At 41.3% G+C, this 24,099-nt stretch overlaps 1 protein-coding gene across 1 annotated transcript in view; it reads right to left on the reverse strand.

Moving 5' to 3' along the window:
* Window positions 1-1,494: 1,494 nt before the first annotated feature.
* The window catches only part of GRIN2B (glutamate ionotropic receptor NMDA type subunit 2B), a 419,358-nt gene continuing 396,753 nt past the window's right edge, over window positions 1,495-24,099 (reverse strand). Inside the window, exons 10-13 of the mRNA XM_036457459.2 lie at window positions 17,759-17,919; window positions 15,206-15,393; window positions 12,527-12,765; window positions 1,495-9,761 (exon numbers count right to left, since the gene is read on the reverse strand). Coding sequence (XP_036313352.1) covers window positions 7,905-9,761; window positions 12,527-12,765; window positions 15,206-15,393; window positions 17,759-17,919 — 2,445 coding nt within the window. The 3' untranslated portion in view covers window positions 1,495-7,904. The remainder of the gene's footprint in view (window positions 9,762-12,526; window positions 12,766-15,205; window positions 15,394-17,758; window positions 17,920-24,099) is intronic.

The raw sequence follows: 24,099 nt of genomic DNA on the forward strand, positions 1-24,099 counted from the left end.
TAGAGGGGGGGTGTAAGAAGGGCGTCAGATAGGAGATAGAGAGGAGAAGGATTTGGAGCAGTTTAAGTAAAGTAAGAAGTGGGAAAACAAGTCAGTATAGGAAGGTCAAGAGACAAATATCTTATTCTTTGAATGAGGATGAATTCCAAATTTCCAGTCCTACATCCTATTTCTCACTTCAGCTTAGTGCACATATTTCCAACCACCTTCTGAACGATTAACTTCATATTGAGTCAGATCCAAGACCATCCCTGCAAACCAACAGAAGGTGGCTGAAGATTTGGAATTTTTTATCATTCAAAGAAATGCTGAAGTCATAGAATATAGAGATATTGTTACAGAAGCACGGAGATAAGGAGGATAATAGTGTCAAGCTCAGAGTCAATGCTGAGGAGATGGGAGGAAGAGCAGAAACCAAAGGTGGATACAGAAAGAGGACCAGAGGGCTAGGATGAAAACAAGAATGGGCTGCTTCTCCATCATAAGTTTAGGTTAATCTCTATGAAGCTGAAGAACAAGAAAAAAAGGGGGTTGAATTTTGTAACAAGAAGTTCATTGAAATGTTACCATAGAATACTTTCAGTGGAGTGGTAGAGTGATGCCCAATTTTAAAATTCAGTTCACGAACAACACTAGATGAGGAAGTAAAAAAAGAAAGACTACCATTTTGAGAAGTTTGGAAGTGGGAAAAAAAATGGAGATAGTATATGAATTTGAGAATCTGATTGGATTGAGATATTTGTTTTTCAAGATTGTTGTAAGATTTGTTTTTAGAGATGCTGCTAGGCAGGTTTGTGGAAGAAATTAAAAATGCAACAGAGAAAAGTATTATTGGCTGGAGTCGAACTTAGAAGAGGCTAGAGGGTGGGTACCAGAAATAGGGAGTGAGGATGAAAAGATGAGTGAGGACAGAAGAAATTTAAAGTAGAGAGAAGTTACATGAGAATTCATAAATTAGATATCTTTTCTTAGTAGCATGATAGGAAAGACTGCCTGTTGAAGCAGAATAGACAAAATGATAGGCAAAACAAAAAATAAATTCAACAAAATTTGGAGAATATGACATGGAATTAACATTGAAGAATAAAAAGATGCCCAAGCTGGATAGGATTCTGGTGAGATTAAATGGGTCAAATTGTGCTCTTCAGGATCAGTTTAAGACCTTGGAGATTGAAAGAAAGAAGACATTGCTGGTGACAGTACTGTTGATGTGGTGAACATGGGGTTAGACCAAAGAGGGAAGTATGTGAAGTAAGAGAGTTTTATGGACCAGAAAAACAGAAGGAGCTTGAAGGAAGGTAGATAAGATATAGAAAATGCAAGGTTGTGGCCAGAAAGGGAATTTCAGAGTTTTACCTGAGATAATTCTCAGAAGAAGAAATCTAGGGTTGGCCATGATGTAGAAAGCTGAATCTCTGCAGTGTTTTTAAAAATAATATAATGGATAATATATTTGATTCACACTCTGAAACCAGAGAACATTAAACCTGCATGGATAAATATACTAATTTATTCACAGCTATTTATACATACATACTACATACATTTAAATATTTTATATTTTTGTGTTCATATATTATATAAACATATGTTATTTTAAAATCTTTGCTATTCTTCACAGCACCAGCCCAGGACATAGTATATACTTAATAAACATTGGTTTAATTTAACTAACATATTTAACTATGTTAAAGAATTTTTATTTTTTCCCTACATAGTTAGGAATCTGCTTCACTCCCTAAAGTATAATGCTAAAAAAATTATAAATTAAAGAAAATTCAGATTTAAAATGTGGAGACTAAATATTTAAAGTAACAGTTTTATAGTGGGCTTAGTGTTGTGCTTTTAATTGTACCCTAACTCTTAGACTGAATTCCACTTATTTTACCTTTGCCAAAATACAGGTTCCATCCCCCAGTCTCAAGGCTATGGGAAATTCTACTCTGCTTTCCCCTTTCAGTTCTCTTCAGGAATCCTCACCTCCGACTTATACCAGCAATTATGTTTAGATGTATGGAACAGTGCCAGAAACTCTGTGTGATGATTCTGAAATGGATGCAAATGGCCACACTGGCAGAGAAGGGTTAATGATTTCTAACTTTCCTCACTTATTCCAGCACTGCTATCCTAACCCATCACTCTTTGGGCAAAATTCGTTTTCCTTGCTTCAATATTGTAAATGAGAGGCCCCAAACTTCACTAACCTACTTTTCCAAGGCATGGGAATAGTAGTGACTTGAAGGTTTTTTTGATGGGGTTATTGGCGATGAGAATAGATAGGTCTATATATTGAAGTCACAGAACCCATAAGGCATGATTGAGTCATGGCTGGAAAGAGATGGCGATGGGATGTATTCTGTTATCATGTGATTATATGTAATACTGGAATCCCCAAAATCAGAATGGAATCTTCCATCTAGGTCAGTAGAAGTTCTCAGAATGACAACTATATATTTTAGTGATGCCCCAAATATCTGGTAGTTCTAAAAATAATTGCCCACTGGTTAAGTAGCACATGGTAGTCCAATAGCTCCTTAACAGACAGTTAAGTGTGTGTTGGGATCATTGGGCACCCTCTTTGGAGGTTGGAAAGTAGAAGATACAGAACAACTCAGCAAAATTGGAAGATTAATTGAATTGGAACAAAGAACATATAATTACAATAACTTTTTATTATCATAACATTAATTCAATTGATTTTTCTAGCTGCTCACTCCTGTAATGGAGGAGAAGCATTAGTATTTCATTTTGTGTTGAAAAAGTCATAGTCCTTAACCCACCCTACAATGTACTGAATTTATAAATTCATAAACTACATATTCATGTAACTGCTTATTGAAAATAATTCCTAACTAGGAGTCCTAATCCCATGTCACATGAACCTTAAGTAAACACAGATGGAGGATGGGAGGGTTTAAATGTCCGTTTACTCTAGAACCTATGTCTTTACTCCCTACTCTATTACTCTCACTGTTCTTTTCTCTCTCTGTCTTCTCCTATACCATTAATTTATTCCCAGGAAAATAAATGAGAAACCTAATGTACACTAGGTATTACAGTGTATAAATCCCTAATATGGCTTAATATATCACCCTTCCTGGTTTCATTTAAATGACAGATGAGCAGCTCAGTGCTAAAGGAGTAAATCTGTGTGGAAAGCCAGTATTTGGAGAAGAATGGGGAATGAAAAGCGAAGGTCTTCTCAGGACCTCTAAAATCACACTATGGATCAAATACCTTTTGTAAGGCCAGACACATTCCAGTATAACTATCTACTCTTAACTGCTTCTCATCCATATAGAGTTCCTTAGACAGGAAGGATAGTTTTTGACACTCAAGCGAAGGAAGCAAATCTCTACCAAAGTATTTGGCAGTCTACTGAGCACACATTTCTTATATGGCTTTGGGCTCAGAACACACATAATTTATGGCCACAATACCTGGAAACACCTAATGCATTCATCAATAGCACTGCGGCTGCATTATTTATGCACACATCTAAATCATTCCTAACACAGCAAACAGACACATACAGGTGTTAAGCAATGACTAGGATTTTTATAGAGAGTTTGGGATTAAAAGAATAAAGTTGTTTTAGAATAGCTTTCTCCAAAGGCTATTGCCCAAGCCATCTGGTTATTCTGTCCATAAATCTTGAACTAACTAACCAAACAAGCAAACAACAAACAAAACCCCAAAGAAACTCTAGTTCTTAAATGAGAGGCACAGGTGACCAGAATACTGCAGTATTGGTTACACATTTTTTCACCTCTCATGCAGAGAGTTTCCCTTTGGGCAACTTTAGATGCAAGGGGAGACTGGGTGGGTGACATTCACTTAATTATAGATGACTCTCTTTTTATCACATTATGCATGCATTTTGGCACTACTGACACCACCAACATTTAATGGAATCATTTGGGATTTTCTCCCCCAATCACAACATGGGTGGCCAGCACAGGGGAATCCACATCAAGAATGTTTCCTGCATTCTGGCTGAAAATACACAGTGAAATACTTTGAAATTATAAGACCCACTATACATGCATCACTCTGAAGGGTATGCACATTCTTGACTCGGGAAAATTCCAGGGTCAGCTTATTTGAGGTCAGTAGAAATGCTGAGATTTAAGCAGACCTCTGATAGGATTGATTTAGGACCATATCCACCAACCCACTTCCACAGTGGAAGGAAATAATAGAGAATACAAAGATGGGAAGCATGGACTCCAAAGAATATTGGAACAACTATTGCTCCAATGGTGTCAGTGGAATCTCACAGTTTTGAATAGCCTGGGTCTCTGTCCTTCTGTGGAATAGATGAGGCTTACTTCAGAATTCATCCTTATGCATTTTACTGGTTTGTTATTTTGGAATGAAGTAATACCTAGAACCTAACAATGCTCAGCCATCCTTTCTTTATGCTTTCTTGAGCAGGCCATGAAAATCTTATTTGGTCCTAATTCAAATATCCAGTTGAAGAGAGATGATCAACTGGGGCCAAAGAAGGGGTTAAGGTAAATAAAATGACTCAGCTGACAGATTTGATAATAGAAGAAAGGAAAAAATAATTAATGTAATATCACAGGTAAATGGATTTGGAAATTTCACCCTGTGGTGAACATAGAGAAGCTGTCATCATTCACAAAGCCAGAGGTCCAGTGAAAGAAATTCAATTTGCCTGGCTAACCCAAGGTCAGGTTAAGAATACCTGGCTTGAGGCAAATAGCCCCCTCGTGATGGCAGAAATGAGGGCAGACAAATATAAAATCACTGTTGGCACCATCCTTTACATACGTGCCCTACTACATCTAAAACCAACTTCTGCAACCTAAGAGAATGATATGGCCACTGAGTTTTGAGCATATCTGGTAATCTTTTCAGAAAACCATGTGAATTTGTAAGACAGGCATCTGGTGCTACCTCCCTGTAACCAGATACCATGTTTCCAAAAGCAGATCTAGTGGGGATTTTCTAGGTGTGATTTCCATGGAGGAAGGGAGGGGACAGTGAGAGGGTGGGTGCCCAGGTATTGGAAAGAAGAGTCTAATGACTGAGATGGTTGTTAAACATCAGGGGGAGCTGCTGGGAAAGCCCTTAGGACTGAACTTCCTGAAACCTCTCAGCTACACCGGAAATGACAGATTAACTTGACCTCCATTCTGCTTTAAGTCCTCTTGAGAATCTTCCCTATCCTAAATACTGGCAGGGAAAATATGGTGCCACCAGCTTGATCTATATCTACCTAGAAGTTAGGAGCTGGACCTGGGGTTTGCTTAGAGCCAAACTGGTCCCTATGCTAAGTAAGCCCAGGCCGATGGGCATGAATGCTTCTCACAGACCAATAAGACCAGAGAGGTGGGGAAGCATGGACACAAATGACTCTCCCTGGCTTTCTCACCACAGTGGCCTCCACTCACATTCACTTTTTTCCAGACACCCTGAAGCAAAAGCCATCCATACAGTCTCCCCAGTGGAAAATGAAAACCCATAGCAGAACACTTTCCCCCTTTACTCCCATCCCCTCCCTACCCGCTCCAGCCCAACACCCTGAATACTCACAAGAAAACACTTTATCTATACAAAATTAATTAGAAAACAAAATATTTACATATGAAATAAACACCATCTTGATTTCTGTCACCAGTGGAGACCAACAGAGCCCCCTTTGTTCTAGATTGCTGTTCGCTAGGTTAGTTGGTTTGGTTTTTTATTTGACTGGGGTGAGGTAAGAGGAAGAGTGAGGGAGGAGCCCCTGACCTTGGACAGAGTCAGGGTGAAGCAATGTTTATATGGCCCTTCTCCTTCTTCCTCCTGAAGACATCTCACACCCTCTGTCCTCTCTCTCAAAGTCTTTCCTTGAATCTAAAGTAAAGCACTCCGTGCTCCTCTCTCCACACTTGTGAGAGGTTCAGCCCCTTGTCCCCAGGTTCATTTTAGAAAGAAAACAAAGCTTTACAAGGCCTTCAGTTGGCTTTAAAATGGAAGATACTGAGGTAAAAAAAAAAAATCAAGGAGGAGGGTGGGATAGCAGTCAAGGATGAGGAATGAGGAAGGGTGGTGAGTCAGGGCAAACAGAAGGCAAAGAGCAGCCCTGGAGGGTGTGACTTGAAGAGACATGGCAGCTTCCTTCCAGAGGAGGATGAGCACCTTTCTGGTTTGTGTGTCCTGTGTGCAACATGGAGGTCCTGCAGTCAAGCTTCCAAACAGACCTGGGCTCTGTGGCTGCCACCTGTATAAAGGGAGGGTGGCAGGACAGTGGAACTGACCCAGAGTTTCAGGACCAGCAGTGACAAATATTCATTTCCCTTCTCAAGTTTCTGACTTTCAGTGAAAGGGGCATCACATCTGCCAGTACCTTCCATCCTGGAGTTTTTCTACATGTACATATTTTATTCTTGGATAGTATACTCTGGGAGAGAAAGGTGTTGCAGGAAGATGGAAGGGCTTCTACCAAGAGTGATCACATTGGGCTCAATGTCACATTCTCAGGGAGCCAGACCCAATGGTTAGAAGGGGTATGCCCCCCTCCTCACCACTTCCAAATCTCTTCCTTCCCTCCATACCTCTTGAGCTATACTCATGAGTGAGCTCATTCCTCTTACCTGTTACCTAGCAGTTGTGATGGATTCTGAGGGAACAAGCCTGATCTCCTAGCTCCAGGTTAAGTAAGAAGGGATCAAAGCATTGAAAACATCCCCCTCTCTCACTTACCTTACCATGAACTACTCCCTATTTCCCAAAGCCTTACTTAGCTCCTCTCCAAACCCAGATCAGGTGAGGGTCTAAAGCTCAAGAGAGCTTTATAGAATCTTTTGCTCTCTAGAGGATCATGGCCATTTCTACTTCCCTTTAGCCTTCCTGGAAAGTTCTTGGCCAAAACCAGTTGAAGATATTGGCAGCTGGAGAAACCGCTTTTGTACCTTGCTCTTGTAGGATTGTTTACCACCTTTTTGTCTGGACCAAAGATTCTTCTCTGAAAAGAACTCCTGTTCTCTTCATTCAGGAACGGTGAAGGGATGAGACAGCCAACATTCAGCTAACATATGACCATCTCTGCTTGTATATAAGCCAAAACAAGCACACTGCTGAGGAATATTGAAAGAAACACGAGGCTTGGTTGCCTTCTCTACATTTATAGGCCCCTGACTCTGTGTGTGTACAGATCATATATGTGCAAATGTATTTGCACACACATGCATATGCAGTCCATCCTCCCTTGCCTTTAAGGCACCATGAAAGATTGCAATGATGTACTTCCCATTATCCACCAGTGACCTTTGTTCACCACTAATGAGTCTCATGGAATTGAAGCAAACATTTTGGCTTATATACCAACACACATGGCCTCCCCACCTCTGCTTGGTACATGATTCCTAAACAGATGCCATCAAAGCCACAAGAATTTAGCAAAAGCCTCTTTTCATTTACAGGCAAGTATGCTAAATGGTCTTATTTGAATGCTTTTGCTGCCTCATCTAAACATAAAGCTCAGTTTGGGAAGAGCTATCCTGTGCTCACATGGCCTCCTTTTGCTTCTCCTTGCTTCACTCAAAGTGGGTGACAGAGTCCTTCCATGCTAGCAGGAAGCTCACGAGCAGCCACTTCCTTTCTCCATTTTGGCCTCCCATGCTGAGCGAGCCCACTGCATCCTCTCTTGGGAATAGGAACGACCGACAGATGGGGGAAAGAGGAGCGAACTGGAAAGGGAGGCGAGATGGTGCTGGTCACCAGGGTTGCCCTCCGAAAGTGTCAGAACTCCAGGATCCCATAAATAAATTAAAACAATAAGAAAGGAGCAAATGGGAACCAAGTTCACCCCCGTCGCCCTCCGTGACATATCCACCACCACAGGTCCACAGCCCAACCCTCCCATACCCACCTTAACCTCTCTCTTTCCTCACTCAGACATCAGACTCAATACTAGAAAGTTTCTCATAAACATGACCATTGCTGGAGCCATTGAAAGCCCTGGGGTTTTTGTTGTTAGGCACACAGGGGTTGGACTGGTTCCCTATACAGATGTCTTTCTGGAAACGGCCTGGCACAGCCCCATGAAGGGCCGAGACCACTGGCTTGGTGGTGACAAGGGCACGGAAGTCTGGCCTGGCTTTTGGCGCCCCTGGCACCGAGGGCTGCCTGAAGAAGTAGGATTTGCTGCCATGGAGCAAGCACTGGTCATCCCCAAAAGTGGGGATGAAAGGGTTTTGCGTGACCCGGTCAGGGTAAAGCGACTTGCTGAGCATGTAGCCGCCGCCGGGGTTGTTGTGGTGGTGTCCGGCACTGGACACTGAGGACTTGTTGTTGGCAAAGGTGCTCTCGCCAGCTGGCATCTCAAACATGTGGGCGTAGGGACTCCCATCCACGAACCGGCCCTTGTCTTTCAGGCTCACACTGCGCGGGGCCAGGGCGGCTTCTTCCTTCTGCAGATCCACGAAGGTGTCGTAGGAGTGCTGCCGGCGGAGCTTGTTCCGGTTCTTCTTCTGGGCCTTGGAGTTGGTCGGGCTCTGGGGGTACTTGGTGGTGGAGGCGTTGGACGTCACGGCCACCGGGGCCGCCGGCTGGTCCAGCTCCTGCAGGGAGTTGTCCTCGCTGATGTCGTACAGGTTGCCCGCCTTCTTGCAGGCCTCGCAGCGGATGCACGCCTGCCGCCCCGAGTTCTGCCCTCCCACCGACGCGGAGTAGTTGTGCAGCTTGGAGGGGCAGCTGCGGCAGAAGTTGCCCCCGGAGCGGTCCTCCCACTCCACGTTGGTCAGGTTCTTCTCCCAGGGCGCCGGCACCCCGCCCACCACGCCGTGCTTGTCCCCGGCCCCGTGTTTGAGGTGGGACCTGTTGGTGCAGGGCCCACCTCCTCCTCCTCCTCCTCCGCTGACCGAGTCGCTGCGCTCCTTGTAGATGTCCGTCAGGTCCACGTGCTCCCAGTGGGGCGAGTTCTCCTTGGTGCGGAACTGGTCCAGGTAGAAGTCCCGCAGCCCTTCCTTGTCCCTGAAGTAGCGCTTGTGGTCTGGGGAGCGGGGCGGCCGGCGGCGGTAGGCCAGCTCGATCTCGTCGAACTCGCGGCGGGACTTGGCCGAGGCGGGCCGCTTCTTGAGGCTGTCCTTGTACTGCTGCTTGCGCCTCTTGGCCGCGTTGCCCTCGATGTTGCCGTAGGTGACCGTGTGCGTGGAGATGTCGGACACGTCGGAGCGGATCAGGTCGTCGTGGCCGCCGTAGCGGTCGCCCTTGAAGGAGAACTTGCCGTACAGGTCGCTGAGCTGGCCGTGCTTGGAGGAAGAGGGGAGGCCGATGTCCAGGGGCTTCTTGCCGATGGGGCGCGGCTGGGCGGAGAAGGGCGGGTTGTCGCAGTCGTAGAGGCCGTCGATGGAGCTGGTGCTGCCGATGCTGTGGGGCCGGTGGTGGTGGTGGTAGTGGTCCTGGTACACGTTGCTGTCCTTGAGCTGCAGGTTGCCGAAGGTCCTCTCCACCTCGCTGATGTAGTCGCTGAAGAGGTTCTCCTCGCAGGGCGGGTTGTTGTAGGACTTGCAGTCCGAGTGTGTGAAGCTGCGGCGGTGCTCGGAGATGTCGTAGACGGAGGACTCGCGGCGGATGAAATCCAGGGCGCTCTGCGGGGAGCCGTTCACCCCGGACAGGTTGGCCATGTTCTTGGCCGTGCGGAGCAGGCGCAGGATGTTGGAGTGGGTGTTGTTCATGGTCGCGGTGGGGGAATTCATCACGGATTGACGCTCCTCAATGGCCACTCCATGGATGCAGCTGTAGATACCCTGCAGAACAGGCAGATGGGAAGGATTAGGTCTCCGGCGAGGCTAAAACATAACTGTAAGGAAACCCCTCTCCGCCCCCATTGCTAATTGCCTAATGATAAGAAAAGTCAGGGAAAATATGAAACCGATAGCTTATAAACTCATACAAAGATGTGGCTAGAAGTTGCACGATTTATCCCACTGCATTTGGAAGTCTCATATTAGGAGCTAAGGTCGTGGCCTAGCTGGATATTTGAGAGGATGAATGACTACAACAAGTGACTTGAGCAAAGAGGATGAAATCATAAGACGTTCTTGCCCTGACTCCCTCAGTGACTTGCACCGATGTTCCTTTTTATGCCCATGCAGCAACATCTTAAAGCTGATGCATGGTACGGGCCAACAGCAGAAAATATTGTCAGCCTCCTGGAAACCAGTAGCAATGTTCTACAGATGCTGAGCCTGCTCTGCCCTGGCTGGTCACACTGGCTGGCAGGAAACCACAGGGAAGCTCTGTAGCTTACAATTGCCATTCTTTTCCAGCTCTGACAAATTTTGAGCGGCTTTTAGAATTTTGATCACCAAATAACAGCTGAGCAGTTCTCTTCTTGAGTCAAGCATGAACTAAATTCAAAGAGAGAATTAGGAAGCCCTTGGGTCAAAGACAGATTTTTCTCCTGCTGTGTCCTACACCATGGGAGGGAAGAATTGGGACAGAGATCTACTACTAAATAGGAATAAATAATTCCCTTGTTGAATTCTTTTATATGTTCTCTCTTTAGCTCCTGATTTTCTTCTTATTTTTTTTTCCATTCAATTTTATAAATATTAATTAATATCTTAGCAAATTAGTATTGATTGAGCACTCCCTGTATGCAGGACCTTAAACACCACTAGCCAAGAGAAGGAATGGGTTGGGTTCAAGTCTAAAAGTCAAGCCAACCACCTGCTAATATCTTGCCCCCTGCATTGAAAGGTGGACAAATTTGAAACTTTTCTCCCTGGCAAGGGAAGGTGTTTGAAGAGGAGGTTGTTTGAACTGTGTCTTTAAAAGAAGGGCACAATTTAAAAAGGGAAGTTGTCCCAATGGATGGAGATGGAAGGAGAGAAGGTTAGGAAGGAGGATGATAAGCAAACAGCAAAGAAGAAAGGTTTAGATGAGATGAGCCTCACTGTCCCAGAGGACACAGCAACATAGATCAAGGTAAGGTTACTCACTTTGTCAGACCTCCTTTCTAACCATTCTTAATTATGGCCAGGAGAAAATGCCAAGCATTTTTCCTGGACAGAGGCATTGATTATGTAGAAGGGCTATGCATGGGGTTTCTATTCCAGGTCACCTGCTCCGATCGTTTCTGCCATCACCCTATCTAAGACCACACAAAGAATCAACATGACTCATGGTCCACAAGTCCTGTCATCTTGATCCAATGTTACTGAATAGCCTGAATAGCCAAGATGAAATTGTTCTATATCGCCGGGACCGGTTTAGCTCAATGGATAGAGCGTCAGCTTGGGGACTGGGGGGACCCGGGTTCGATTCCGGTCAAGGGCATGTGCCTTGGTTGCGGGCATATCCCCAGTGGGGGGTGTGCAAGAGGCAACCGATCGATGACTCTCTCTCATCGATGTTTCTGGCTCTCTATCTCTCTCCCTTCCTCTCTGTACAAAATCAATAAAATATATTTAAAAAAAAAAGAAAAAAAGAAATTGTTCTATATCACTGAAATACAATAGGAAAACGATCAAAAGATGGAACAATTTAATGAAAAGTCTACTTTCCTCCTCTTCTTTTCTTACTCTTCCTTGTGACATGTTCATATTAAAAATGTTGTAAATCCTTAGTTTGGACTAGAAACATAGAAGTCTAAATAAAGAGCAATTTCAGAGTTATACTTTGCTCCAATTAAGGACATTTCTGGATGTAAATTTTTTATGGATCAGGACTTATTTCTGAAAGTTCTGTTAAGCTCTTTAACTCCCTATAACTCACACATGGTTTAACTCCCTATAACTCACACATGGGGAACAATCTATATATATATAAAAGTCTAAGTGACTGACCATTCAACAGGTAGCTATGACATGTACTGACCACCAGGGGGCAGATGCTCAATAAATAGGCATGGAAACATGGAACAGACTGATGAATCTCAAAGGAAAGGGGAGGGGCAGGGTGTGAAGAGATTAACCAAAGCTCTTATATGTATACTAGAGGCCTGGTGCATGGAATTGTGCACCAGTGGGGATCAGGCCGAATATGTGTACAAGTGCTCTAACATCCCCCAAGGGGTCCCAGATTGCGAGTAGACACCGGCCAGGCCGGGGACCTTACTGGTGCACAAATCCCTGCACTGGGCCTCTAGTAAAACAATAATATACGTTTGTATGTTAGAATAAGAGAGACATATTACATTTCTCTATCTGAATAGAAATATCATTTTAAAATAAAGGATTAAATGATTATGGCAGCCTATACAGAATTAACTAATGGTGATGAAAGGCATTTGGTAAAAGGCCAGCTTTTTTATTCTGATAGATCTGCCAGTTCTCATTGAGAACCAAATGTCCAAACCCTACATAGAAAGCTGTTTCTTGAAGGAAAAAAAAAATAGCAGCACCTGTTTTGTAAGCCCCTGGAAATTATGTCGTGCAACCTTACTGGGGAAACATACATGATATGGTTTCTTGCTTCAACAGCACAGGCTGGAGTCAGTGCCCTTCTGGGTCTCTTGGCTTTGCTCAAAGCTAGACTGAGCTCCAGGCACCTAAATCAGCCCACTTACTCTGCTGATGGAGAAGACCATGCCAGGCTTGCCGGAACAGACGCCCATAAAGCAGTGCCGGAACTGCCAATAGAAAAGGTGTTCACAGATGAAGGTGATGAGGCTGAGAGCCATGGCTGCCCCCAACATGTAGAAGACTCCTGCCATGTTATCAATGTCCAACTGGCTGCTCATGACTTCGTTCTTCTCATTGTGGCAAATGCCAGTGAGCCAGAGAGCTTCCAGCTCCTCCATCTCCCCTGGAAACAGGGCAGGACAAATAGGTAAAGAAAACAACAGAGGAGTAAAAATAAGAAAGCACGAGGGGTGTTGGGGAAGAGAGAGCAAAACATGAGAGAGAAAGAGACAGGGAGACATAAAGAAAGAAAATTAATAGAGAGTTAGCAGTAATTTTATTAATACTATTGTATCATGTACAAGTATTTACTGTATTCAACAAGTATTCACTAAAAACTTAATGCAGTTACTGCAGAAAATACAAAGATATGAGGCATTAACTGCTTTCCGTTATCTAGCCAGTATAAATTAGCATATACATAATCAATATGATAAACTATATGCAAGTAACAAGAGTTAAAATTAGTACAAATAATTTTGTAGGTGAGTGGCCAATAGGTGTTCACGAGAGAGATAAGACTTGGAGGTGGGCATGGTGAGTGGGTGTATTTTAATGTATGTTGTATAAAAATGCACTCCAGGCAGCAGAAATAGCAGGATCAATGGAAGGAATGTGGAAAATTGAAGGCTTATTTAGGGAAAGGCATGCAGAACAGTTCAAACAGAATACAAGTAGGCAAAGAAAGCTGAATCAAAAAAGGTTGATGCAGAATTGCTGAGGGCTTGTGCTTCAGACTAAGCATTTGGCACTTTATTTTGTAGACAGTGAGGAATAACATCATCAAACAAGTGATTCAGAAAATTGCTCTTAAACAAATGTGCAAAGCAATTGGGTAAAGGAAGGAAAGACAGAGATTAGCAGAGAGATTGACTGATTCCCTAGGGACCCTCACACTTACTGGTCTTTTGTTGCCAAGGAAAATACAAACATTAAGAGTAGAGGGAAGTGAGCTTGAATAAAATGAGACCACCGAATTCAGACCTGCCTCCTTTTAATACTGCTTAAGGGAGCTTTGATGGACTCAAATTCATGTCAAGTTTCAATAATCTTTATCCATTTCACTAGATACTAGGACTTAGAAATGTAGAGAATCTAAACAAAAGGGAAATGAAAGAAACTACATGACCTAGAATGCATCTATTATAATTCTAAATGAGCAACATTCTGAAAATCTCATGAAGGAACTGCCTGTTCCAATAGTTCTGGTTTGGCTAAAAATCTGAATTTTGTATAATCCGACTGGAGCTTTGGTCACTTTTTCAAATTGTATCTATTGGAGTTCTTCCTCAGAGATAGATTTCTGTTGTTGCTAAATTCAAGAAGCTTTCACGTCAAAATGTCCAGTTAATAGTCCCGCTATCACCCCTTCCTCTTCCCAACATCAATCAAATCATCTTATATTCATTTCTTTTACCAAACTATGATTTTCTTAATTAGTGGAGCAACCACTTCACCTGGAGTCTGAAAATTCAGCTGTGCTCTTCTGCCTCTTATCTCATGCCTAACAGCAACGATTCTGCAGACATAATTTAGAGAACTGCTTGGTTGATGGCCTGTGGGACCAAGTAGAGCAAGTTGCTCAACTGTAACTGGATTACCTTCTCTGAGGCCAACAGGACAAGGAGGTACTTTGAACAATAAAGTGAAAAGGGATGCAGAAAACATGCTATACTCCATGTTTAGGAGATGAGATTTTTTTTCAAGAGCAAATTGGCTGCTCAGTCTGCTGCTGGAATGGCCCTGGGAAATACCTTATGGTGTCTGCTTCCCACTTCTTCCAGCTGAAAGAGCACGATGGGAGAGAGGAAAGAATAAGTAGATGGCCACAAGTTGATTTCTCTACCCTTTCTCTGGGTACATAGAGAGCAGAGACCTTTCCAAAGTTCTATCCACTTTGGCCACATGTGAGATGATTGTTTGGAACATCTTATATCAGTCTCTCTTACTCCCTGGAGGTTTGATCATAGCCTGCAATTCTGAAATATACCTCCTTCGTCAACTACTTTAATCTTTTGTCCTATCTTTCACCCTGTCATAGGTTGAATTGTGTCTCCTAAATTCACGTGTTGAAGTCCTAACCCTAGTACCTTGGAATGTGAACTTTATTTGGAAACATGTTCATTGCAGATGTAATTAGTTAAAATGAGGTCATTCTGGAATAGGGTAGGTCCCTAACCTAATGTAACAAATGCTCTGAAAAAGGGAGAAATTGGACACATACCCAAAAAGGAAAAAAAAAAAAAAAAAAAGGAAAAGCCACTGGACTTGACAGCAGAGATAAGATAATTCTCCTTAGCAGCCCTCAGAAGAAACCAATGAACACTTTCATCCTGAACTTCTGGCCCCCAGCAATATAGGTCAATATATTTCTGTTGCTTAAGCCACTCTCTGGTTCTTTGTTATAGCAGCCTTAGGAAACTAATACAAACCCTCAAATCTCATAGTGTATTGTGGCATGCTTTTCTGGAAATTCAGGAATTAGCAGAATAGGGAAATCAGGTTGATATTTCAAATTGGTCATCATAAGAGGCTAAGAAGGCACTTTTCTTTTGTTAACTCACCATCTCCAAAAAGTTGCAGGATAGCAAGGTCCACCTGGCGTTTCCACCCAGAATCTTTTTGGATGGCAATGCCATACCCAGTGGAAGCAAAGACCTTCCCACTGCCAATGGTCACCAGCTTGCAGCCTTCATCTCTGCCTGCCATGTAGTTGAGCACTGCTGCATCATAGATGAAGGCATCCAGTTTCCTGTTCAGAAAAGAAACAAAGAGACCAAATCCAATGGAGGAATTTTAGAACAGAACTACGGGGACATTAATATGAAGCAGTAGGGATCCAGAAAACTGTGGGGAGAATTGGTTCAAAGAAAGGCTCAAGTTGGAACTCAGCCAGAATCTAAAGCTTACACCCCAGGTTATTTCTTATGTGATTTCAAGTCGAAAGGAGGAGTTCTTTCCCTCTTACTGGGAATGATGAGAATGTAAGTTTGGCCTGAAGCCAACTTATAAGCTGGGTCTGAAAGGGAGAGGAAGTAAAAAGGAATCAATAAAAATAATAACAGAAATAATGAAAAGTAACCATCACAATGATAACAACAAATAGTGTGGGTTAGATTTATATAACATTTTTCATTTTCCAGTTCATTACAGTCCAGAGTGGGGATAAGTGTAGGTGTACGTATTTCAATAGATGGGCAGTGCTATTTTTGTGGTCCAAAAGGTTTCAATATTCTGCTTTGCCACACAAGGAAAAAGGAATAGTTAGTGGCAGCACAGGCTTGTGTTAAGAGCAAATGTGTGAAACTAAACAAGAGATTGCAACATAGAGAAAAACTCAGATCTCTCAAATTCCTAAGCATATATAAGAACGTCCTTTTACAGGGGTGGGCAAAAGTAGGTTTGCAGTTGTTTGTATGATAAATACAAGAACAAACAAATAATACAAAAATAAACTCTGTGTTTTGTATACTCATAACGATAAACTTACTTTTGCCTACCCCTGCATATTGTATTTTGCAAGAAGAGAATATGTTCGGAAGTGAGTAGACTAGGAGTAAGAGTAGGAAGGCATAAATCAATACTTGAAACCAACATTCAAGCACATAAAAGGTAGAGGGAAAAATTCAGACATAACCATATGGATAATAGAGAGGCCTTGAAGAAAAGCATGCACTATCCTTTACTTGTATAAATAAAGCTAGCTTTATTACCCCTCAGGAAAAAATAAGCCCTTTCTGGTATAAGTCTTGCACCATATTTAAAAAGGTCCATGAGGACCCTGTGGAAAGCTTTGATATGATTAATAACTGTGGTGTACCAAGGGCCAGACCAATCAACATAGTCCTATCTCCAAGCTCAAATCCCATCTTCTAAAATCTGCTGTGGCTTTATGGTGATAAGATAGAGTCATATGAAGGTGGGGATGAGTGGGTGGGAAGAGCTTAACCAAAGAATTTATATACATATATGCATAACCTACGGATGCAGAAATAGTGTAGTGAAGGCCTACGGCAGGGGGCAGGTGGGATGGGCTAGAAGGGATTAATAGTGGGGGAGATACATTTGTATTATTTTCAACAAAATAAATTTTAAAAAAGAGAGAATCATATTACAACATATCAAAATATTTAAATAACAGTATTTAGATAACCATGCATCTGGTGGCTCTTCCAGAACTGAGGCCACCAGAAGATATGACTATTGCTAGTTATCATACAATACAGGAAATTAGCTATAAGACCCATTGACCCCCTCAAACCCCAACATCTATAATGCTCAACTGTGGTTTCAGGAGGCCAAATGAGTAAAGAGATCTATGTGGCTGTGATTATGCAAGCCAACACATTTGCAGATCATGAGTTCCTTTTAAAGAACAAACATAGAGTATAGAGCTGGATCAAAGAATAACAACAACAAAAACAGAACAAAGATCAGTCAACATATTCTTATTGTTTGTTGTATAAACATGTTTACCCTTTTTTTCTTTTATTTCTCCCTTGTCTATGAGATACTAGAACCATCATTTTCACCTCTTGTTCAACAGGTCTTTATTTCATGTGTAACACATGAATCTTATATTGACTTTTTGCTTCTAATTTTATATCCAAATTCCTGTTTCATGGTTACATTAATGCAAGTAGAATATAATTTGTAAAACATATACATAGAATAAAATAATAGCATAGGAATCCTTGTGAACTGGCCTGAATAATACTGTCAAATTTAACTTGGAAATCCATGAAGAGTAAGTGAAGTATTTCCTGCCATAACTTTGTATGGCACCCCAACATAGTATAATACATAGTACATCTGATTCAATGTAAGTTTATTTATTTTAAAATATATATATTTTATTGATTTTTTTACAGAGAGGAAGGGAGACATAGAGAGTTAGAAACATTGATGAGAGAGAAACATCAATTAGCTGCCTCCTGCACACACCCCATTGGGTATGTGCCCACAACCAAGGTACATGCCCTTGACTGGAATCAAACCGGGACCATTCAGTGCGCAGGCCAATGCTCTATCCACTGAGCCAAACCAACCAGGGCTCAATGTAAGTTTAATAATGTGAGAAACATACTATGGACTCTGAGCTTGGAAGTAGTTCTTACCCTGTTTTCAGGGAGAGCAACGCATCATCCACATCCCTCTGGTTGAACTTCCCCATGTAGGCATGCATTTCCGCATAGTTATTGCGAATATTCCTCTCTGTGCTGCCATTGGGCACCGTTCCAAAGCGAAAAGGGGGTGAGAAGTCATTAGGTCTCTGGAACTGGAGAGATAGAAAGAGAGAGAAAGAGAAATAAAATGCTTCAGATGTGAAGAAATATTAAGTTAACATTAGTGGATTTATAATGGAACAGATCCAACTATAGTTCACCAAATACACTAGCCCTCACTCAGGAGTCACCCAAAAGTAGACTTCAATTTAACTCAATTTGAGAGTTATTTGACTGACTAATCTATAACCCCTGTGTGCTTCTTTTATACATACTGCACAATACCAGTGATGATGGAAACAAGCTGTGGTACACTAATCACCTTTATTTTTGAACACTGTGTAAAATCTGCATCCAGGCCTCTTATTTAGGGGACTAAATATATTTTCCCTGTACTATTAAGGCCACAGGACCTTGATGAGGCAAGCTACATAGTACTCTTAAAAATAATTTGCTGGGTATCAAATACATTCTACGTTCATCCTACATAAGAAATTTTCTTTTGACCTTCCCTAATGCAGTTAAAGCTCACATTCATCCTACATAAGTTGTAGGATAAATTTTAAAATCAAATACAGTTTTAATTAAGTTTCTTCCTTGCTTAAGAAGTGAGAGTGGCTTGCTAGTGCCTACCATAATAAAGTGAAATCTCTTGGATTTTCATCTCATGACATCAGTTTTATTTCTGGCTTTTGCCCTGCAATGACTAAGTCTTGTGTGTTGCTCCTTAAAAATATCATTTGTTCATTTGTATCTTTACAGTATGTCACTTTAGCATGAACTCACCTTTCTTTCTAGGCCAAGACATATTCTTCATCTCAAAATATAACTCAAAGCAATTTCTCAGGAAACCTTCTATGAGTTCTTTCTTCCATTAAGTCTACACAAAGTGAACCATCAGTTCTTGGTGTTCTTTGTTTAGATCATTCTAATTCATACTACAAATTCTATTACTCTCTAAATGAGCTGGTTAAGTTATGAGAGATAGTTTCTGATGTAGTCACTAAGAATTTAAGCTCCATGACTGAGATAGGTATAGATTGATGACCAGCTCTTCCACTTACTACTGTGTGGCCTTGTGCAAGGAACATGAACTCTCTGAGTTTCTGAGATTGTTTGGAGGATTAAATGATATAAAGTATAATAATTTTTTTTACACAGCACCTTGCATACAATAAGTATTTAATAAATAGGCTCAATAAGTGTTCCTTTTATTATTTTAATTCATATTTATATTCTGTATTCTTTAGCAAACTTAATGCTCTTGGAGCTTCTCATTCTATTAGTACAGTGTGTCCCAAAATATATATGTATACATTTTAATAGTTGATAGCTTAATTTTGAAAATGAAATGTATTTTAATAAACATTGCCTTTATAATTATTAAAAGTGTGTGTATACATTTTTGGGGGCCATTCTATATAGCAATGAACAGATAGAATATGACAAGAGTAGCTCTGTTATGCCTTGGCATCGGAAATTATGTATATATATATTAAAGTTTTCATAGTTTCAATACTATACCATGTACTTGGGAGATACATTTGAAAATCTAACCTGTCAACTCAGGAGTACACTGGACCTTTGGAATAGCCTGAGCTTAGAGTAATTCTCTTAGGGCCATCCTCTTAGAGCCATTCTTTCTCCTTTTCTTAGTCTGAGAAGCTAAAGAGCATCTCAGAATATGAGGTTCAAGGATCACAACATGTCACAGTACCAGGAACCATAAATGCCATCTTACTTTCTCATAGTTGGCCATAGTTAAAAGTAGAATCATGCAGTGGTATTAGGCAATCTGTAATATATCAAATACCACTACTTCCTGACTTAAAAAACTGATGGTTCACTTTGTGTAGACTTAATGGAAGAAAGAACTCATAGAAGGTTTCCTGAGAAATTGCTTTGACTTACCACAGTACTTTTTTCCATTAAGAGTTTTGATTAATTATTTTGAAAAAGATTGTGATTTTCAAGTCAATGAAATTACTACAAAAAAGTCAAAAGAATTTTTGGAGTTGGATGAGCCACTCAAGGTTAGCTAGTTCAAACCTTTCATTTTATAAATGAAGAAACTGAGGCCCAAAGAGAATAAGCAGTTTGCCAATTGTCACACTGTTGCAGCGGTGGCTAACATTATCAGGGATCAATTAGTAATACAACTCATTGTCTCCAGCAGGAAGCACATTTAAAGAGAACAAGTATGTGCTTTATTGAAAGAGACAGACTAAAATGCTATGCACATCACTCTCAATTATATCACTTTAGACACTTGAAAAAAAAAAGGTTTCCTCCAAGTCACAAGTAGAATAGATATAACTGCAGCCAGCATGTAACCAAATAAATTCCCTTTAGTCAGTAATTCTCCACTTTGCCAGGACATTGACAACCATGCTCACTGTGATTAAGATACTGTAGGGCCCAAAGTATCTTCTGAAACATCAATTCTGGTATAAATTTTTATATCCTAATTTTTTGAAAATTGGCAATCAATGAAAGGTATATGGAACATTTTTGATTAACCAAATAGAATCTGGAGTACCCAGAGTGTCTCATTTCCAGGTGAAGCTGGATTATGGAAAGTTTCCATATTACTCTTTAATAACTTTGAATTTTAAGTTATGTTTAGATTTCTAGATGCTGTTTTATAACCACATGCCTGAATAACTAAAAGCTAAAGAAATGATAAAGGACATCAATAAACAGGAGAACTTAGAAAAAGAAGAACAAAGCTGGAGGAATTATGTTATCTGACTTCATGACTTATTTTAGTACATGACAGTGTGACATTAGAATAGAAATAGTAAAGAGATCGCTGTAAAAAAATAAACCAACACATGCCCACCAACAGACTAACACACATGTACTGCAAAGGTAATTTAGTGGAGATAGGACAGTCTTCAACAAATGGTGTTGGAACAATTGGATATCCATATGCGAAAAACAGAACTTCATTCCACACTTCACAAGGTATACAGAAATTAACTCAAAGTGGGTTATATCTCTAAATATAATTACTAAAATTATAACATTTTTAGGAGAAAAATCTTTGTAACCTTGAGTTAGACAATGACTTCCGAAATACAATATTATAGCACAATACACACACACACACACATACACACACACACACACACACACACACTCCTGGTCTTCATCTCTTTGAGGAACACAGGATCATGAAAAGAAAAGCCAGTGACTGGGAGAAAATATTTAAAAATAAATTAAAGCAATTAAAACACTGAAGGAATTAAATAAGAACATAGCAAGGCTCTTATAGTTAAAGCACCTTCCCTAAGAAAACAATCAGAGAAACCAGTCAGCCCTAGAAAAATGCGACACAGTCCCATGGAGGCAGACGACATACTAGTAGATATAAATCCCAGCTCTGTTTCTGATCAGCTGTGTGTACAAGGGCAAGTTACTATATTCATGAAGCCCCATTTTCCTCTAAGTATTATTTTTCATGAATAATAAGACAATGTATAGGAAACCACTTAATACAGTATCTGGCACATGGTGGAGTCTCAAAAATTATTAACTGCTTTTACAAGAATGAAGTTCTAATCTTTAAAATTGTCTTGTGGTAGGCAATGTTCCCTAAGATTGAAAACTCTTGTTCTCTAATTTGTTCTTTAAACTAGGCCAGTCTGGGGACCAATGGGGAGGGAGTGCATCGCCCCAGAAGCAGAAGCCAAACCAGAAGCAGAACTGAGTTGGCCTTTTCCTTTGAAAATTCTTGTCCTAGCTTGGTGAGGTTTAAATAAAACACAGGTTTTTAAAAATAATCTTCCAAATACCTGATGCTTCCAATAAATGCCTTGTAATAAAACACTCCAAGCAGTGAGGCATTATGTAGCACTTCTTTAACCTGAGAGGCAATGAATACTCTCTAGGGTTTTGGGAAGGCCAAAAATTTAGTACTGTCAAGACCCAGGAGTCTTAAAATCTAATTATTGACCCCAAGAAACAATTTTTTATAAAAATTTTAAAGTCTAATACATCAAGGAGACCAGCATTGGGTTAAAAAGCCCAGTCTTATTTTAAAGTAGGGAATTTTATACAGTACTTCTTTATTTTACTTTATTTAAATTTATTGGGTTGACATTGGTTAATAAGATTATGTAAGTGGCCTTAGCCTGCTTGGCTCAGTGTATAGAAAATTGGCTTGCGGACTGAACAGTCCTGGGTTCTGGTCAAGGGCACATACCTGGTTGCAGGCTCAATCCCCAGTGCAGGTTGTGCAGGAGGCAGGTGATTAATGATTCCCATCATTGATCTCTCAATATCTCTCTCCCTCTCCCTTCCTCTCTGAAATCAATAAAAGTACATTTATAAAGCTTATATAAGTGTATGTTTCTATGATACATGGTCTGAATATTGCATTGTGTGCCCACCACCCAAAGTCAAATCACCTTCTGTCCCATATGTCTGGTGCCCTTTACCCTTTATTACCTCCTCACCCCCTTCCCTCTGACTCACAGATATATGAAATGATGCTCAACTTCACTAGCTATTAGGGAAATGCAAATGAAAACCACAATGAGATACGACCTCACACCTGTTAGAATAGCTATGATAAATAAGACAAGTAATAATTGTTGGAGAGGTTGTGGAGAAAAAGGAACCCTCATTCACCATTGGTGGGAATGTAAACTGGCATAGCCAACATGGAAACGAGTATGTAAGTTCCTCCAAAAAATAAGAATATGACCCATCAATCCCTCTTCTGGTTAAAAACATTTATTCACAAATATATATACACCCCTATACTCATAGCAACATTATTCACAGTGGTCAATACATGGAAATGACTCGTGTCCTTTGATGAAAGATTACATAAAGATGTGGTACATATCCTATCTAATAAAGAGGGAATATGCTAATTGACCATCACACCCTCACAAAGATGGTGGTGTCCACAGCCAATAAGGAGGTAATATGCTAATTGACTATCACACCCTCAAAGATGGTGGCACCCATAGCCATAAGATGATGGTGCCCAGTCCCCTAAGCCCTGCTGGGCTGTCAGCAAGCAGCACAGCTGTGCCCACCCCAAGGCAGTTCCAGCCACTCCATGCACCTGCCTCCAGAATCCCCCAGTCCCCTCTGCCCCCCAGCCACCCAGGGCTGGCCTAAGGCACAGACAGGCCTTGGATGGCTGCTGCCCAGCTGCCAAGGGCTGCCCAAGGCTCAAGTAACCAGGGCCAAGCAAGACTTGCACTGCCAGCAATGGCAGCAGCAGAGGTGTGATGGGGGCATTGCCTTCCCCTGATTGCTGGGTCACCTACTATCCCTGAGTGCTAGCAGACTATGAGAAGGGGCAGACCAGCTGAGGGATCACCCCTACAGTGCATAAATTTTCATGTACCAGGTCTCTAGTATACAATAGCATACTACTCAGCCATAAGAAAGGAAGAAATAGTGCCATTTGCAACAATATGAATCTTGAGAATAATATCATGCTAAGTGAAATAAGCCAGACAGAAAAAATTAGGTACCATATGATTTCACTCATATATGGAATATAAAACTGAAGCTCATATACAGTACTTCTTTCTTACTAGTCATCTGTGGTCAAAACAGGGCTTCCTTAAACTTGGAATTTTTTTCTAGACTTGCCAAAATTGGAATTTTAAAATAAAACAAAACAAAACACACACACACACACACACACACACACACACACACACACACACACACCAGATTCAGATAGGGAAATAAAAACACAAAATGGAAGGTACCTGAAGCCCTGAAGAGTTCAAGTAAATTGTCTGAGGCCATGTGGTGAAGAAGGACTTGCCTCCCAGGAGCTGAGCCTTTTCTAGGTGGGCTCAAACGCTAGCACCTAAGTCCCATTCCTGCTTACTGGGGAGTGATGGCATATCAAATGCCAACTCACACTCCCTTTCTGGATCCAACACATGGCTTTTAGGACTTAGTGTAAACATACACGTGTGCAAGGGAAAAACAATGCCAGATATTATGAGAGCTAAATTTCACTTGTTCTTCCTTGAGAGGTGCAGGGAGTCAGAATCTAGCCCTCTGAGCTGTTCAGATCATCATCTCAGCCTCATTGTAATGACCTCAAAGTGAATTAGACTTGGAAGTCATGCAAGGAGAAAGGAGCCAGGAGTAAAGGTCCCTGCCCCCACCTAAAGGTGAACAGACTGGAAGGTTCTGTTATGGCTGCTGCCTTCTCTCTAGAGAGCCTCTTACATGGCCTGTTACAGACT

This window comes from Pipistrellus kuhlii, unplaced genomic scaffold, assembly GCF_014108245.1.
Source record: "Pipistrellus kuhlii isolate mPipKuh1 unplaced genomic scaffold, mPipKuh1.p scaffold_m20_p_3, whole genome shotgun sequence".
In the NCBI taxonomy this organism is placed as follows: domain Eukaryota; kingdom Metazoa; phylum Chordata; class Mammalia; order Chiroptera; family Vespertilionidae; genus Pipistrellus; species Pipistrellus kuhlii.